We start from the raw sequence: 18,101 nt of genomic DNA on the forward strand, positions 1-18,101 counted from the left end.
AACAATACCGTTTTCCTCATTGGTCCGATGACTTCAGCATATCCCGACTTGTTTTGAACAGGAATCGTAAGACCTAATATTGGACCTTGCTATATTTCTAAGAAACTCAACAGCTACCTGGTGAATACGTGTATAATAAATGATCAACAAGCTTTGTTTTTCATGAGCTTAGTTTTGCGAAATGTGTTGGTCGAGCGGTCGTTCAAAAGGGCTGCTTTAAAAACTTGCGTACGCTCAAACGTACAGTTCTTGATCGTTCAGTTCGGTCTGCTATCATCTCAGTTAGATTCATTCGCTAACCAAAAGGAGGCGCCAATAATATTTCTATGAACCGCTCAGTAAAAACATTTTCGACAATTATTAAGTTTCGATAATTATGACGACAATTAAAATTTCAGCAATTATAACTGCGTGCTGCACCAGCTCATCTAAAACTGTGCCACCTTAAAACAAATTCAGCAATGGCAGAATTGTCCCTGACAACTGGATTTCCTTTCGGGAATCCACTTGCAATGAAATATTTAAGAGCCTAGACTGGCCCATCAAAGAAAACGACCTTGTGCTTACCTTCACGACAGATCTGTTCCTTTAGTGAAGAGGATTTTTACTCCAAAGTACAGTCAGGGTGTGAAGATCTTTCGTTCTACGCAATTGCTTCATCAAAGGATCTCAAATGTTTCTCAGAATTTGAAGCGAATGACATCATAATTGTGCGACGTATGTCTCTGTTTTCACCTTCAAATTAATTGTTCAGCACTACCTTTAACTAACCTTAATTCTCAAAAAATTAAAGTGGGTTTGTTCGTACTTCCTGACCATGTTTCACGAAAAAGAACTCACAATGAATTAAACTATTTTCAACTGTTTTGAATTTTCATCGTAGAAGTCGTTTTTAATTTACAGCCAAACAGAACCAAAAGTAAAGGTTGTATTTGTCCCCAGCCCCCATTCCCACACTATACAGCATACACATAAAATCTGTACCTTTCCTTTCCTAGTTTGGGGTTTCAGTTCGACCGGGCTGTGATACCACAGAATTACAGGGCCATGAAATTACAAAATCACTGAGCTATAATATCATGGAATCACCAACGCAAATCACAATCTAGTATAACCATTTGTCTGTATGAACTTGCTAAAGGAAGCGTTGTGAGTAAGATAATTTAAATCAGGAGGGACGCCGATCAAAAGACAGGAAGCAGAATACAGCTCATTAATACTACATTTTATTTTTTACTTTAACCTCAGAACCAAGACAACTTAAAACAAGGCCATATCCATAGTCTTCACAAACCTTTGCCAATTCATTGTGTTACATTTTACTATAATTTTCCAACTTATTTATCACAAGTTCTCTTCTTTGTGAAATATATTTTAACTATGGAGGAAATTAATATCAAATGAAATATATAAATAAATAGAAAATAATAAAAGGCCTTTAAAAGGACACGATGAGATTCACCAGGTTAGATAATAATGATTGTTTTATAGTGAAGGTGTGATCTCCACTGTATTAGAAATAATCAACTTTTCTTTTCTCATTTTACTTGATAAAAAGAAAATATATACCCCCAGTCAACCTTTCCTAAGGAAAAGATGGAAGAAATTCCCACTCATAGGCAACAGATGTGATTCCCCATTGGTATGACAGGAATATGACTATTCAGCATGGCTCGGACGATTCACACCTCTGAGATAATACTCCTTGAACAACAAAGATGAGCTTCACTTTTTTAAAGCCTGATGCAGACTTTGGGGTTCTGTTACTCTTGGGGAAAAAAGTCAAGCCCACAATGCCCACACAATGGGCAGTGTAATCTGAAAAAAATATATAAATATATATTAACAAACACATGCTGAAAAGATTCCATAACTGGTTAAATCTTAGAGGAGAGATGTTTTTTGCGTCGTCTCATGCGAGAAACAAAGAGAAACAGAGAACATACTCATAATGACTGCCAGTGACATTTTTAACACCTTGATCAAAGTAAGTGAAGAGCACTCAAATGATGCATTAAGTTGCATCAGAAAAGAAATGGAATGTTCAGATTACCAGCCCCCTCCTCATCAAAGAAAGAATCGCAGAGTCACTCAAATGATATACAGTAACTATCTTTTAGGGAATATAGCACTAGTGACGGATAAAATGGTCATAACATGTTTAAAAATTGAGTGTGGAGGCCTTTTACAATATCAATTTCCCTGTGGAACTTAAAAAGTGTGATGCAGAATTTGAAGTGTTACAGCACAGTTACAGAGCCTAGTGACAGTAAGACGTTGGAGCAAGAGTGACTACTAAATGGCATGCTACAGTTTTGCTATTTAGTGATGATGGAATAGAGCAAATAATCTGCATGATGAAATAGTAGCCCTCCATAGAGAAAGCCCTGTCCTCTTGACTTAGAAACTTAATAAGTTTCCCGGTGCTAACTAAAGCTTAACAATGAATTACTGTATATTAAACACTTACAAGTTGTGCCAAATCAGCCTGACAATACACTCCACGTGAACCTTGTGTGAGCATGACAAAATTGACAAACACTATATACATCCTGCAAATAAACGTAGGTACAAATTTGGTTTGACTTAAGTCCTTTGGGTACATTTCTTTGGCCCTAGTCAAAAAAGAACAGTTAAATTATGAATCACTTCTACCCCAGGCAATGTCAGTTTTCACAATGAAAGCAAAAAATTACTTTTGTTTGACCTACTTCACACCACATTCTCAAAGCTAAAATTTTAGAGATCTGTGGCAGACAGTAACAAAAAAATTATATCGAGATCTTGGGAGTGAAATGGTTGGACCTTTCAATCAAGGTGGGTTATTAAGCTACAATAGAACCATACCTACTAAAACTTCTGGGTAATCAAATTAATGAATCCTTTATGAAATACAATAAACAGCAAAGCTCCTTAATCTTATTCCTAAATACATCAGGGGATCAATTGTAGATCACGAGGACCACACAAAAATCCCTTGTTTTAAACAACAATAATTATTTTGACATCACTTCACTATATCAAAAAGGAATAAACCCCGTTTGAAAAAAAAACCAGAAAAATAAAACAGAACCAAAAAAACAAAAAAAAACAAGTCACTTTTTTATGTTGTTCTCTGGTACTTAGCATTATCAAATTATAAAGTGGTTTCTGTGGATCGGCAAAAGCTTAGAGATTAATTCTTAATTTTTACATAGGCTTAAGGCCTCATTAAAGACCATCAATTTTCTATCAAAATAAAAACCAAATGGATATGAGCTTCCACACACAACTTATACAATTCCTTTCCACTTTCACACTCATTCAAGAAAGTACCTCAAGGATCATTAACACCTATAGTTCATATTAACTGTTTATTCCATAATAATCAACCACTCATATTACAAAAAAAAAAGGATCTGCAAGCCGACAGTAAAGCTCCCTTTTGCCTCATTAGTTTGTCCTTCTCAAGTTTATAACATATCCCAGAAATATTTCTGGTGTTTATAGGTTTTCTGAGCTTCACAATGACAGCACTTCAAGCAATTTTTGAACATGGTTACTACCTGATCTGACACAACCTGTAAATCAATGACCAACCTTTTATCACTAAAAAACATCAGCTGCTTACATCTTCACCAGCAAATTTGTGCCATGATCTATGGGTTCCCTGCTGAAATCCTTAACCATGCTGCTCTTTTATACCCCTTGTAAAAATATCTCAGAGCTGATTTGGTTGTGAGAGCTGTTGTTGTGCAACAGGAAGCTCACAGAATTCAAAGAGTTCTAGAAAGGAAAAAGAATTCTTCTTACCTAAAAAAAAACCTCAAGAAGAATTATATCTTTATAGGCAATTTTGAGGAAAACAAATCAATCTATGCCAACAATTAACCCTTTAACCCCTAGGAGTGACTAACATCTAATTTCTCCTAACAATATCACCACTGAATCACACATTAATGTCATGAGAATAAAGGAAACGATCATCAACTACAGAAACTCTTGACTGTTAGACAAATTTTCCTTGTCAGCACCTCAGTAAACATACAGAGAACAGTATGGAGAATATGAATACTGATGTTTGGGTGTAAAGGGTAAGGAAACATTTCGCCAACTTCTTCAATTTGCTACACAACATCTTGGTAGCAATTGCAAACTGAAAGAGGTGTTGGAGAATGGAAGCAAAAGACCTTCATGGCAGACACTGCCTTACAAGAACTCTTACCTCCCAAAAATGCGAGGGTCTTCTCATTGCTTCCAGACATTGTTGCCACCATCTGGCTTTCTCCACCTCCCTGCCTCCCTTTGCTATTTCTGCTCTTATTTCACACTCTTTTCTTTCAATCATGCAATCACTTCTCAATCTCCTCTCTTCCTTCTATTCCACTTCCAGCAGGAAAATGTTTGGCAACTCCAGTGAGTCTCTATCATAATTTCTGATTATCTTCTATATTGGCAGTCATCTTGATGAAGTCACTATCTGAGCTAGAATTAGCTTCAAAATGACTGGATGACTATCCAAGTAAGAAGTCCAGTATCAACATAGAATGAATGACTCTATGGGTATTGTTTACTTGGGTTTCATAACAATACTACTTGTTCAGCTGAACATTTAACGCTAACGTCTTCTGTTCTTTCATATCATACATATTAATAAATTATTGTTACTTAAATTATTGCGTAGTTTAAACAAATGGAAGTACGATGGATGACGAAAACAAATGCATCTTGTGATGCTAAAAACAAACTTCCCAAACTTAGTTTCACCAAATGCTTTGATCTTTTTTTCCCTTAAAAATGGTATTGAATAAATATTCAGTTAAATACTGAAGCAAATAAGGATTTCTCTTCAGCCATCAAAAGTTTACCATAATTGTAACAACACTATTATCAGTCTCCTTTGACTTTAGCAAGGCTGTCAATTGGTTTGGAAGTAGAGGACTATAATGAAATAGCGGGCAGGTAGTTTTTTGTGTATGCTATTATGTTTTGTCAGACTACTTGGAAAACAGGGAACTTAAAACACAAACCAGGAAGTTGGCACGAGCCTTTGCACAAATTCTGAACATGGAATCATTTCATGCATTTAAACCCCTAAGTTTTAAATTATCCACACAATTCTACTAAAACTAGGAAGTAGCTCCTGTGCAAATTTCTTTGATGGTATTTTGATGATCATATAAATTTTCATCAGCACTTATGATTAACAGGCTTGAAAGTAGCTGGCTGGCCAGAGGTTCTAGCCAGCTAGCAGCTCTTTGACTGACAACTCTGCTTAACCTCTGCCTATTACCTCCACCTCTGCCTATTAGCTTCACCTCTACCTCTCCCTAGTTATCACCTCTTCCTATGTCACCTTAACTGATAATTGCCTTGCCAGTCTTTTTTAAGGAAGGGGGAGATTCCTACACAAAAGCAATGGATGTGATTGACTGTTTATGTTAAAGAAAGTTCAAAAAGGAACCAGAATCTTGTTTTTCAGGCGTGACTTGAGTGATTCACTCTTTAGAAGTACTACTACTTAAACAACCTTGGACTACACCTTGGAGCACAATTAACTTGACGGAAAAAAGGCACCAAAGCAAGATGGGCAATCTAATCTGCAAAATAAATACAGACATACTGGTCAGACATAAATTACCTGCTTATGCAAAAGTATGTTTTGCAAATGACAGTAACTATCATCAGAAAAGATTTTATAATGGTTAAGCATCTCCTGTAATTTGAATACGAAATGGATCAGCATGATTACAGAGACTACATGGTGACCAACAGAAAGAGAATGCTTAAGTAACTACAAAATAGAATGTTCCAGTTTGGCCATTCAATTATGATGGAGGATTGCTGGAACTGGCTGAATTGTGACAAACTTACATGTTGTGCTGTATCAGCCTAACAATACACTCCATGTGAGCCCTGTGTAGGCACGGTAAAATATGCAAACCGCTGGAGGTATGCTGCAAATACAGAAGTCCAATTTAAAAGAGTGTCCTTCTCACGTAAAAAAGGTATCTTTAGTAAGAGGCAAAAGGTAACTACTGGAATGGTGAACAACTAATATCTTTTAGGTAAGTCAGTCTCAAAGGAACCATATAAGACTTGAATTTTATTCTTTGTCACATTTTATGGATCATTTCTTTCCACCTCCATTTTATGAAAATATAACCCTGACACTCCAGGAAGTTATTTCTCAAGTAGAAGGGGAGAAAAGAATATCAACATATTGATTTTTTTTTAAACCTAACAACATATTCTCAAAGCTAAAATGCCCATAGATCTGTGGCAGACAGTATAGAAAAATAATATCTGTATCTCAGGAGTGGAACAGTTAACCCTCTCTCCAAGGTGAATTTTTAAGCTATAGTACAGTAGAGCCATACCCATTCAAACTTATGGGTAAGAAAAGAGGGATGAGGTCAAGAAAAGACAGATATCAAAGAATTTGAATGAATGGAGTTACATAATAGTGCATGGCTGGAAAATTGGAATAAACTGTAGGTTAACACACTTCAATTCAGAGACTAAGGTTCTACTGTATGTTCACTGAGGGCACAAATTGTCACTGTATGCTTAATAACAACAATAAAATTACCATCTGGCAGATGCAGCATTCATCATAGCAACTCTGAATTCTAACCCTACATGGCCCTCTGGGGAAAAGATAAATCAAGTATACCATATGAATTCATGAATAGGAATCTCTATTCACCAATGAGTCATTTACAGATGACATTAACATTGTCACTCAGAGTCAAAGTGGGTCAACGACATCCCCATAAAATATGGTTTGCCAGTAATGATTTCACAGACTTGGAATCCTGGTTAGAGAGAGGCAATGTGGGAGTAAGTGCCTCACCCAAGAATAAAAGACAAATATGACTCAGCTAAGGGTCAATCCACACATTATGAAAAGGACAACAAGTGTGTTAACCAGCATACCACTATATCTCCCATCATTAATCTTTCCTGGTTTATTATGTATCTTTTTGTATCAAAATGGAATCAAGTTCAAAAGGACACATGGGCAGGGAGGATTGGAAATCTGATGCATTGTGCTGCTGATTTATACTTACAGATATCGATACTTGTTACAAGTTGTACAGATTGCAGGGCCAGCATCTTGATCATACTATCAAAGAAAAACCATAACATAATTTAAAAAATAATTCAGAATTTACTTCAGAAGCTAGTTTTTTCAAAGTACTAGACTAACCATTTTCAACATTGCTTTGTCTGACATTTGGTATTTAATGAGACCCAGGGTAGTAAATGGGACTACACAAAATATCCCTTGTTCTACTTGAAAATATTTGAGGGAACCCTTAACAAGTAATACACCAAACTAACCTTATGGAAAAACCCAGGCTTAAACAAAAAATTCAAAAATAATGGATTTCAGACATCAGCACTTCAAATACTTGTGAAATTTTTATATTTTTATGGTTGACCAATCACATTATAGAATGAGATCTCCAAGCACCCAGTTAAGTTCTCTTGCAACTGGTTTGTTCTTCATGACTTGATAACATTCCAGAAACAGTTCTGGCATTCATGGTTTTCTGAGCTTCCCATGCAATTTGTGGTTATACTAAATGTCTGACAGAACCTGTAATTTGATGACTAACTGCATAAAAAACATGACAAGCTTACATGTACCTGAACAGAACATGTGCACCACCATCTTCTGAACAGTAAGTTCCTCGCTGAAACCTTTTTCTGTGCATCTCTGACACCTTGTACAAAGGCCAGAGGGCTGTTGTTAGTAGAGTTTAATGACTCCACATTACAGGTGACTGGCATCTCAATATACCTCTCCTGTTGGGAAACAGTAATTTTACAAATCAAACTTCCTTCAATCCACTTCCACACCTGAAATCTAAAAATCTTAAAGCATTGACCCTGATTGCACACAATTGCTCCAAATTTTAATCTGTTCTCCTGTTACTTATCATCTGGTCACATTAATTTTGCTAAATATTGTGTCAACAAAATAGCCACCACCTTGATTTTTGGTAAAGTTTCAAATGCAGATCATTCAATTTTAGAATCTAGTGTTAAATTAACAGAACTTTATAACCTTGCATGCTTTTGGTCCTAAAAAGGACCTAGTGGCTCAATCAACTCAAACATGTTTGGTTGTGCTGTTACATTACCAAATTAAATAAGTTTGAGTACTAACTCCTTTACCTTCAAGTTATTCAAACAACCTCCCAATAAAACACAGTTCTACCACCTGGTCAAAGGGTGACATGTAAAGCCTTAAAAACTGATTCCCTTAGTTACCCAGGAAAAGGAAAACAAAATGGGTTGATTTGCATTTTTTAACGCTGTTAAAGCATTGCTCATCAGTTCTAGGCACCTCAACTTTAGCACGTTAACCCCTGCACTTAAAAAAGTTATTTTCCTTACAATATCAGTATAATGTTTTAAGCAGACAGGTGGCACATGGAAAGAAAAAAATCAACAACAGGATTTTGTTTTGATCTATATGTAAAACAAATTCCCAAAGCTAACTCTAACTTTTACCTCCTGACTCAGAGGTGTTCCTATTGCCTCTGGACAAGCCTCCCTCTCTTTCTTCTTCTGTACTCTTTCTGCTTGTTTTCCACGCTCTATTTTTTCAATTTCCTGACAAAACTCTCCTCTTTCTCCTCTTTCTCTAACTCTTTCCACCAAAGCAAATGCTTCTTCTTCTTCTAATTCAAGCTGGGAGTTGTCTGTGGACTCTAATGATGCAGAAGTATCATTTCCTTGAACACTTGTTCCACCAGTCAGAGGATTAAATGAAGAATGTGATTGGCAATATATTGGATCAGGCCTTGAAATAACTTGACAATCCCCAAAGTATGGTTTTGCCTTTTTTGAGTCAGCCAAGTTCATTATGCCTTCCACATAGGAAGCTCCCTGTGGTGACGGATCCTTCTCTGCATTGTTGTAGTAAAAAAATTCATTCATTTGATGTGGGCCTGGGTCAACCAACAATGAATGGAGTGAAGAAGCTTCTGCAGGAGGGTCTTTAGCATCTTTAGGGGGTCTGTGTTTAGGTCTAGCTCCTAAATGCTCCGATTCATTTGACCTATTGCTCACATAGGAATTAGACTGATCTATGACTGTATCTATCTGGTCAGTGTTCCTTGCACCTGAGATACTGTTCCAAGTTGATGTGCCTCCAAGTGAAAAAAAATCTTGATTCAAACCAGCCATGTTCTCTTGCCGTAAACTTGATTCATACAGATCCTCCCCTGTACTAGTTCCAGGATCAGTTTCATTTGAGTAGTTGCCAACAGAGACCTCTTCTTCACCTTCAATACAAGTAGTCATACCCCTGGTTTTTTCCAGTTCATCAGATTTTCTATCATCTGCATCACAAACAGTTTCACACTCTTCCTCCCTCTGATCTCCCTCTTGAAGTGAATCAAAGTCTTGTTTGGATAATTCATCACTGCCATGAGAAGAAGAACCAAGTTTCTCTGCTGGATCAAACTGATGGAATTTTTCAAGAAGATCCCTAACATAGGTGCATGACAATTCTCCCCTGGATTCCAGTTCCTGAAACAATTCTGAACCCTCCCTGATCTTGGCAAGTCTAAAGCTATCCAGTTTTGGTTGAACAAGGCCTTTCAGTCTTTGTAACTCTGATTCTGAAAGGGAATTTGAGATTTCATGAAGTCTATGATGCTGAAATGAACCCTACAGTAGAGGCAAAAATATGAGCAGCAAGTGTAAGGTTATTTAAAAACCAATGCAAAGTTAATGATTAATAATTAACTTTCTAGAAAAGCATTAAGGTGGCTTGAAAGGGTTTTCTCAAAGCTTGCTGACATTTTAAAACAAATCATTTCTTACATCAGAATTTTCAAATATTAGGTAAGATAATGGCTAACTTGCTGAACTTTCATTTAAAAAACTTACATGTAAGATGTCACATTCAGTCATGTTAACTATAATTTAATTGAGTAATATCCTCAAAAGTCACTTTTTTGAAGTTGCCAATTGAAAGTTACCACAAAAACCAACACAGTGCTGCACATTTCTTAATAGCATTTTTGACAGTCAGCAATAATCTTCTCATTTCATGATTCTCACATCACAACTATCGACTAATCAAATGAAATGATCAGGAAATATATCAATGGTTTCATTAAGATTGGCCCATTAACAGAAAGAATTAATCATATTTTGCCAATTGGGACTTTTTGTCAGAAAGTAGCTCAAGGTTACTGCCACTATATGGTTCAATTCCCAGCTTGCAGACAAATTTTAAGGTTAATCTTCTGAAAGGTGGACAACCTTGAAAATTTGTTCCAATTGTTGAAGGAGAAAGGCAGAAGTGAGTACTTCCTATTTACTCTCTTGAATTGTGCAATTTTATACAAATTATAGCAATTTTTACAAATCATGGGTAAATTGCAACTTCAAATCACAACCTTGCAGAAAAGCAGATGACTGAGGAAAAGCAAAAGTCAAGATTGCAGTTTTAGTTTTGCTTGTGATGGTTTTATAAGACGAAACAATGATTCTTCACCATGAAGTCACAAACAATTGTTAAACTGTTACTCCCTAAGGTAAATGCAAGTAACAAAGAAGAGGAAAAAATTAACAAAATTTTATAGAACTATGCATTACAAATTTCAACATTTCCTTGTTGGTGAAGAAATATCCAACTTAACATTTTTAACCTAGGATATAGAGAGAGTAGGTGATTAGGTGACCAAGAGACTCATTCAGATCTGCAAGATCTCCAGTAGACCAGAAGAGTTTGCATTTATGTATGAGCATGCAGTAAGAAGTTGCTGCAGTAAGCATGTGATACTTTTCTCACCTGATTTATCCACCAGACACGCCTCATCACAGAGATTTTCTTTCTTATGGTAAAAGTCAGATGATGACCCTCTTGTTGTGCAAGGCTCATGCTCCCTAATATCTGCTGTATGCGGCTGAAAAATATTCTTCTCACGCCTTTGCAATTTAAGAGCTAGTATCTCCTCTTCTTGGAGCTTCACCTTCTTAGTCAGCTGTTCTACCTTTTCCTTTAGTTCATACATTTGATTCAAGAGGAAGGTAAACTGAATGTGCTGAGGGATATCTTTCAAAGTTTCCCTTGTTTCTGTGTCAGGTAACCTTGATAGCAAACCAACTTCATCACTCACCATCCACTCACAGTACTCATGGCCAACCTTTTTGTCTTCAGGATGTTCAGGCAACAATGGGTTGTGCACTCCATGAGCCACATGTTCTACAACTTGTGGAGGAATCAGGTCAACTGGTGAAGAAGAGTCTAAGGAATTATTGTACTTTTTAGGGGGTCTATCTTTTGGTCTGGCACCTAAATGCTCCCATTCATTTTCCTGATTGCTAATGTAAGAATCAGACTCTTTTTGAGCTTCATCAAAGTAGGGAGAGTTTGATGAACATACATCATTTACATCTTCAGATTTGACTTCATCCAAGTTGTTGTTGAGCTTCTTGTAACTGTTTGTGCACATAGGATTTAGATGTTCTTTTTTGTTTTTTTGGTGTCTTGCTTCAAGACCACCCTCTTGAGACACAGTTTCACAACTTGTTTCTGTGTTAGGGAAGTCGTCCTCTGATATTTCACTTTCTTCTTCACTTGATAGCCTCTCAGAGCCAGCTTGTGGCTTACTGAAACTATTTGCCAATGGTTCAATACCGGCATACTCTCCTTGAGTCAATTGATTAAATGCTGCTTCAGCTACAGATAGTGGGCTGTTTTGTATGAACTCAAGCATTGTACCTAAAGAATCCAGACCTGCTGTTGAGAGCGACTCTTTTGCAAGAGACTCATCATATAAATCATCTTCAGGGCACACCAAGTCAAATGAAGACATCTCACCACCACCAGAAGCTTGTGCATTTGATGTCTGGTCTGATGGGTTGTCCTGTTAAAAAAGGTTGGATAAAATTCTCAAACTAAGCATTCCTTCCACATTAAGATATCCTGCAATTGTAAGCCAGACAAATGAACATGTACAGAACTTAAGATAATTAAATCTTTCTATGGTGATTTCAAGGGGAAAAATTATTTGAGTGACAAAACGTTACACCATCCTACATGCATATACAAAAAATTGTCAAAATGTACCAGTCCTTCAAGAGGAACATTCACAGGGTTATAACCTTTGCAAACTATATATAAAATAAAAGGAGTGAGTAGCATAATGCCTTTTCCATTGCTCAGAAGTAGTTTTGTGTTCACACCAAAAAAGAAACAAATTCAGCTTATATAACCACATTTAGGACAATCCTTTATGCACTTAAGGAAGGACTTCAACAGGTGAGGTTGAGAAAATTGATATTGGCAGATTGAATTAACTAGAATTATAGCAATATAACAATTAAGGCTGAACATTTAGTAACGCCATCTCCTTTGTTTTTTCTCCATTTTAACTATCATTCAAATTACCCAGATTAACCCATTTTAAAATTTTAGGAAAAAAGACAAAGAGAAAGAAATAATGTATATTAAGGTTTGATCATGTCACAAATTCAATGCAGAAAGTAAAGGTGAGTCAAGATTCCAATTCATGCATGAAAAAACAAAAATTATTTTATCATGCCTACTTTAAACAAAATTTCACACATCTTGTGGTCTTGATCAATGGATGACCCTTTCACCCTTTACACCCTAAAATTAGAATGCATATTCTACATACTGTTCCCTACCTGTTTCCTAAGGTGCTGACAAAGAGAATTTGAGTAGTTTCTTTGATTTCAGGTTCAGACTTAATATGTTGATGTTTGGTATTCTCACAAACAGTATCTGCCTGCAATCATTCTCTGATTCAACAATGTGATTGGAGGAGGATATTCTTTCCAGTTATGTAACAGTTGTCCTAGTGACTTTTTGGGGTCATTTTTCATTATTGGTACAGCACATGCCCCTGTGAGTTCATTCCATTTTTACCAAACAAATAATACATGCATATAAATCTGTTATGAGAATCAACAGTGATGTTTTGCACTTATATTGTTCTAAAGAGGCAACAATTAAGTGCCAGTTGAGGTGGCAGAACAGGAGGCATGCAGAAAAATCATTATGCATCGTCTCTCACTGAAAAAATGGAACTATGAATTTCAATTGGACCACAACAGAGACAGACTAAGTATATGTGGCCCACTCATGATAAAGGGGAAGGGGATACTGTTGGAAAAACTGTTTTAACCTTTGAGGACTCTCTTTTTGCTATAAAGAAGGGGTGGGTGGGTAGGGAAACAATTCCAAAACCTCTCTGATTATGTCTTTCCATGATAAGGTTCAAACCATTGTATCTTTTCAGAGAAAGGGAATGTTAAGTTTCATCTACCTTCTTGTCAGTAGGTCTCTAATGTTGAAACCTGCCTGCCACCGGGTGACCTCCTTCCTCAGGAAGGTCAATAGGACCACTTTCTTGAACAATCTTATGGTCACTAGTGCTACCAAACCACAATTTAGAAACAAATGCAAAAACTCCAGTAGAGGAAATACCCACAAAAATTTTCAATGATTTGTGGCATTTGTTGTCATTCAAAATTGCTTTTTGTGTTAAGGAAATGGTGGCTTCTCAATAAAGAATTCTGTTGCATCAATAATTACCCTAGTGTCAAGGTATTTCTTGAAATATTTGGGGAATTGGCACACGACCTTCTCATGCCAAGGCCACTGCAGTTGCATACCAGCATAGTTTAGCTAGTAAACAAACCCATGTCATGACAGTCCTACAAACGGTTGAAACAGAGACACCAATAATGTCTCCTTGGCATTGGTTTAGTGAGCTTAAATGTAGTCAACACAGAACTAGGAGATATTCTTCATTCACTGTGGTTTGCCTTAACCTGCTAAGCTTTGCTTTTGTCACATTACCCCGATAGTAGGATTTGTCCTCTTGTTCCCCTATTAAACTTTTTCTGTGTAGGTAGAGTAAGATTCATTATGACATCCAAACACACACAATTTGGTAAGCCTGTGTCAAATTTCACAGGTTGGTCATCCCTAAGAAGGTCTTCAATGCCAAGTTCTCTTTTTTGAGCCTCCTTATGTTTTTAAGTTTTTTGAGTATCTTGCTTTTTATGCTCTCTTTGAGTGCACTTCTTAAGTATTCAATTTCATCAACTGTCAAATCAGTTTGATACTCCATAGAATTTGAAAGTTTAGGAAAGGGGGACCCACATTACCAATTCTCACGTTGTTTTTTGGGTATGCCCTGATCCTGGCAACTGACATATCAGTGACGATTGCAGTGAGTTTTATTTAGATCAACTATGTCTGGGCTCCCATAGCTATCTGAAGTATTCTGTGGGTTAAAGTTTGTAGAACACATTCTCTTTGAAGCAGGTTGGTGTCTAGCTTGCCCATTTTGATGCTTCTTACATCAATGCCCTATGGTACTTGTTTTTTTTTTGTTTTTTTTTTTGCGCCTGTCAGATCCAAAAAAGTCAGGCAGCCAGTAACAGATTAATGATCAGAAACAGAAACTTCCATGTCCTTTTTGAAAAAATTCAAAGGATAAACAGATTATTAATTTTTTTTTGGCCAGCTTGCTTTCAGAGGCTGACCCACTTCTTTAAATTTGTTGAGTGCAATCTTCAGGAAAAGCAAAATATACAAGATCTGGCCGATTGTGAGTGCCATTCCAGTTAAGAGCTAGCTACCACACATGTGTACTTGACTATAGCAATCAAGTCTGGAAAAAGTATAGAAGGCAAAAAATTGCACTGAAAACTTTCACGAATGTTCAGAACATTTTCTTTGTAAGTCTTCTTAAAACCTGCAAAGTATTCACCAGTGCCTTGCTTTGGTGGTCAAAATTCAATACCAATCTTGCCTTAAAACATCAAAATTGGACCATTAATTTCAAAAAATTTAATGTAGCACAAATCTATAGATCTTCCCTATCCTTTGCAATACAGAAAATACCACATGAGGCGAAAGTATATGTGAATTAAAGCTACGATCACTCACAGTAGCATAAAATTTAGAAATTCGGTGTACTTTACCCAATGTGTCTTTATATCAAATAAATGTTTGTGGCTGCATGCTTAGTTATGAGCATTGGTATAGAAGCATATGGATAACCAGAATGGAAATTTAGAAGTGGACTTTCTACAAGGTTGATATTCTTGTCTACTTTTTCCAGACTCTGTTGGATTGGAGTATTGGTATTTGTGGAGGGAGGAAAACCAAAGGAACTGGAGGACCTGGATAAACACCACCATAGTAAGGGGAACCAACAAACCCTACCCACATTGTTGCAGCAAATGAACATCGAGACCGAATGAAGAGCCAAGAAAATCACAACCGGAGAAAATACCAACCAAACCAGGGGATACGTTACAGAGACATAGCTTTAATAAAATTTGTGAACTGTAAGCAAATTAAAAAAGCGACTTATACAATCAATTGTAATCAATTATACGTGGCGACTTAACAGCGTAAATGAATCTAACATAATAAAGGGACTAATAAATGAACCAAGTGCCACGGCAAACACAAAATATATATACAAAATAAAGACAAAAGAGCTTGCTCGAAACAAGATAAAGGAAAATTATAACTAGAAATAGCCGCCTAATGATACAAAGGCAGTGACTAAATAACACACACAAAGGCATAAGATCATAGCAAGAGAAATGCTACCTTGCATAAATGCGGCAAGCTACAAAAGTGAAAACAAGCGAATACAACTTACATATCAGTCCCTATACGCCAGTGGCTTGAAATCAAACTAAAGAAATTAACTTGGGATGAACACCGGACATGAACAGTGAATAGTGAAAGGGCGTATGATGCAACAACAAAAAATCAGCGGGAGAGAAAGACTATCCAAAGGAATCAAATGGCACAAAGGCCAACTGTACCACAAATGTCACGCAAGTCTAAAGTCATGCATTTACACACATGTAACGACATGTCCAGGAATCAAACCCAGGCCAAAGTGGTGAGAGGCAAGTGTTCTCACCCATGTGCCATCCTCTTTAATGCTCCTTTCTAATATTAATGTCAAGCCTGCACGAGCAGATCAATTTTGGCTGGTAATACACCAATTCCCTACATCAAATGTTAAAGGACAAAATGAAAAATAACAATTGACAGGCAAGGTTTAAGAATGAAAAGAAACATTTTCATAGCTCACCTATACCAGTTTTGACATTCATCAAACTTCATAAAACATGACAGGACGGAAAATGCGTGCACTGTAAGTACCTCCCGTTGTCCCCATACAAACCCTTAGAAAAGTTTTCTAAGGCTTTGTATGGGACAAAGGGAGGTACTTACAGTGCACTCATTTTCCGTCCTGTCATGAAACCATTGGACCTCTTTTATCTTTTGCCACAACATTTATTATTTTTTGAAATACAGAATCATATCAACAACTTATCAGCACACAACTCTTAAAACAAGTTTTCATCTCACTGGTAGTGAAGGGACAGCTTTCAAGACCTGGTTGTAAAACTCATAAATCATACAAGCTCTTCATTTCCAGTTGATGATCACAAAAACACATACACCATATATGGTACACTAAGACATCCTTCTTACCATGGAAAATAACTTTATCAAAGCAAGCAAATCAAAGCTACTTGGTAAATGTAATAAACCTCAGTGTGCCACAGTTTGAATAGCACAATAAATCTGATTGAAACAAACACCAAAAGTTTTGATAGCTCAGATTTCAAGATTTGTTTTTCTAAAAAATTACAAGAAAATTAGAGTAAGTTCTGTCAAAGACAAGTTTTCCACAACTAAAAACTAAATGAACTATACACACGGGATTTAACCTGGCGTGTTAATTTAGTAAAAGTCGCAATCGGGCAGGTTTGTTTTGTGGAGATAGATAAACATCCTTGTGCAAATGAGCACCATTGATATACAGAAGATATGTTTTTGAAATGGCTTACTGTAATTTGCAAAACAAACCAAAATGAAACGAAACGAAAATCAGTAATTTGTGAAATGGAAATATGCTTATGATTTGCAAAATAGAAATTGCAAATTACAGATTTCTATTCTGCAAATCATTAGCATACTTCCATTTTGCAGCTTACAGATTTCTAGAAATCTGTAATTTGTGAAATGGAAATATGCTATGCTAAAAGGCTTGTCACCTAAGTACATAATTGTAAAATGGTTCATTCTACCTCTGCATTTTGTTTCGTTTCGTTTCGTTTCGCATATTTTAGTAAGCCTTTGAAATACTCTTACAGGATACCCCTTTCTGAAGAATAAATATTCCATTTGGATAGTCTATAGTTTTTTCAACTACTCGTTAATTGCCATCAATCCTGTAGAAAAAGCGAAACCGATCAAAACTTTGAAGTGAAAGCGGTAATTGACGCATATTAATGGCGTAATAGAAATGTGTTAGGCCAGTTATGTAGTCGCAACATATACGTTTACGTGCGGAATGTTTCAAGATTCAACACCAAAACTATAGAAACTTACCTTAGTTACCTGATCATCACGAGACTCGTACGGGTGGAAGTCACGATCGAACTCTACCTGAGCATAGGTTTCTGTTAAATAATGGTACGTTAAATTATACAAACATGATGGTTACTCTGGTGGTTGATTTAGGAACACTGGGCCATTCCACATCGGGTATTTTATAACAAATGGCACTTCTACAGTCCCGTGAAAACTCACACCAACATTTTTAACTGCGGGAAAAAGTATCTCCCTGCTCACCTCTCTCATTAAGTTGCGACGGCTCACTATTGACATCCAGCGAGTCATTGTCCGCCATACTGAAGCGAAGGAAGAGAGAAATTCGCATTGAGAATTGTGATTCACACTCACAGGCTAGGCACAGGCAGACCACACTATGTGTTTGTGGTTAATAATTGCCGACATAAGACGAACATAACCCACTAGCTTTTGTTAACCACAAACACATGATGTGGTCTACCTGTGGGTATTTACCTCTTGATTTAATCAGAATGGAATGGGTTGGGAGAAAGGTTCAATTCATCACTGTAGCCACATGATCCATATCCACAAAAACATTAAAATTTCATCCTCAAATATTTCCCGTATACGGATGATTCCAGTGGTGGAAAACCATATTCCATCACAATAAAGGAACTTGGATGGTAAAAACGTAAAGTTTAATGCACCTTCCAGAAGT

At 36.6% G+C, this 18,101-nt stretch overlaps 1 protein-coding gene across 3 annotated transcripts; it reads right to left on the reverse strand.

Annotated features, from left to right (window-relative positions):
* Positions 1–1,204: 1,204 nt before the first annotated feature.
* On the reverse strand, positions 1,205–17,921 carry LOC113675827 (uncharacterized). 3 transcript variants are annotated; one of them, XM_089214509.1, is made up of 12 exons: positions 17,663–17,921; positions 17,420–17,490; positions 10,802–11,879; positions 8,506–9,620; positions 7,636–7,794; positions 7,053–7,108; positions 6,572–6,629; positions 5,854–5,936; positions 4,205–5,579; positions 3,611–3,765; positions 2,471–2,552; positions 1,205–1,818 (listed from the first exon to the last, which is right to left on the reverse strand). In XM_089214509.1, exons 1-9 carry the CDS (start codon positions 17,748–17,750, stop codon positions 5,534–5,536), a joined length of 2,754 nt encoding a protein of 917 aa, XP_089070635.1. In that variant the 5' UTR covers positions 17,751–17,921; the 3' UTR covers positions 1,205–1,818; positions 2,471–2,552; positions 3,611–3,765; positions 4,205–5,533. The 3 variants fall into 3 exon arrangements, with proteins under 3 accessions (XP_089070635.1, XP_089070634.1, XP_089070636.1); XM_089214508.1 differs by having other exon boundaries at positions 3,580–3,765; XM_089214510.1 differs by having other exon boundaries at positions 3,580–3,765; positions 17,429–17,490; positions 17,663–17,920.
* Between the last annotated feature and the right edge of the window lie 180 nt (positions 17,922–18,101).

This window comes from Pocillopora damicornis, chromosome 8 (assembly GCF_964200805.1).
Source record: "Pocillopora damicornis chromosome 8, jaPocDami1.2, whole genome shotgun sequence".
Taxonomy (NCBI): domain Eukaryota; kingdom Metazoa; phylum Cnidaria; class Anthozoa; order Scleractinia; family Pocilloporidae; genus Pocillopora; species Pocillopora damicornis.

Coding starts and splice junctions, on each gene's coding strand:
- LOC113675827 (XM_089214509.1), bottom strand. CDS start 17,750: ATGCGAATTTCTCTCTTCCTTCGCTTCAGTATGGCGGACAATGACTCG. Junction 11,880..17,419: donor GTGATGATCAGGTAACTAAG/GTAAGTTTCTAT, acceptor CTTTTTTAACAG/GACAACCCATCAGACCAGAC. Junction 9,621..10,801: donor GTGTCTGGTGGATAAATCAG/GTGAGAAAAGTA, acceptor ATTCCCTTTCAG/AATCAGAGTTACAAAGACTG.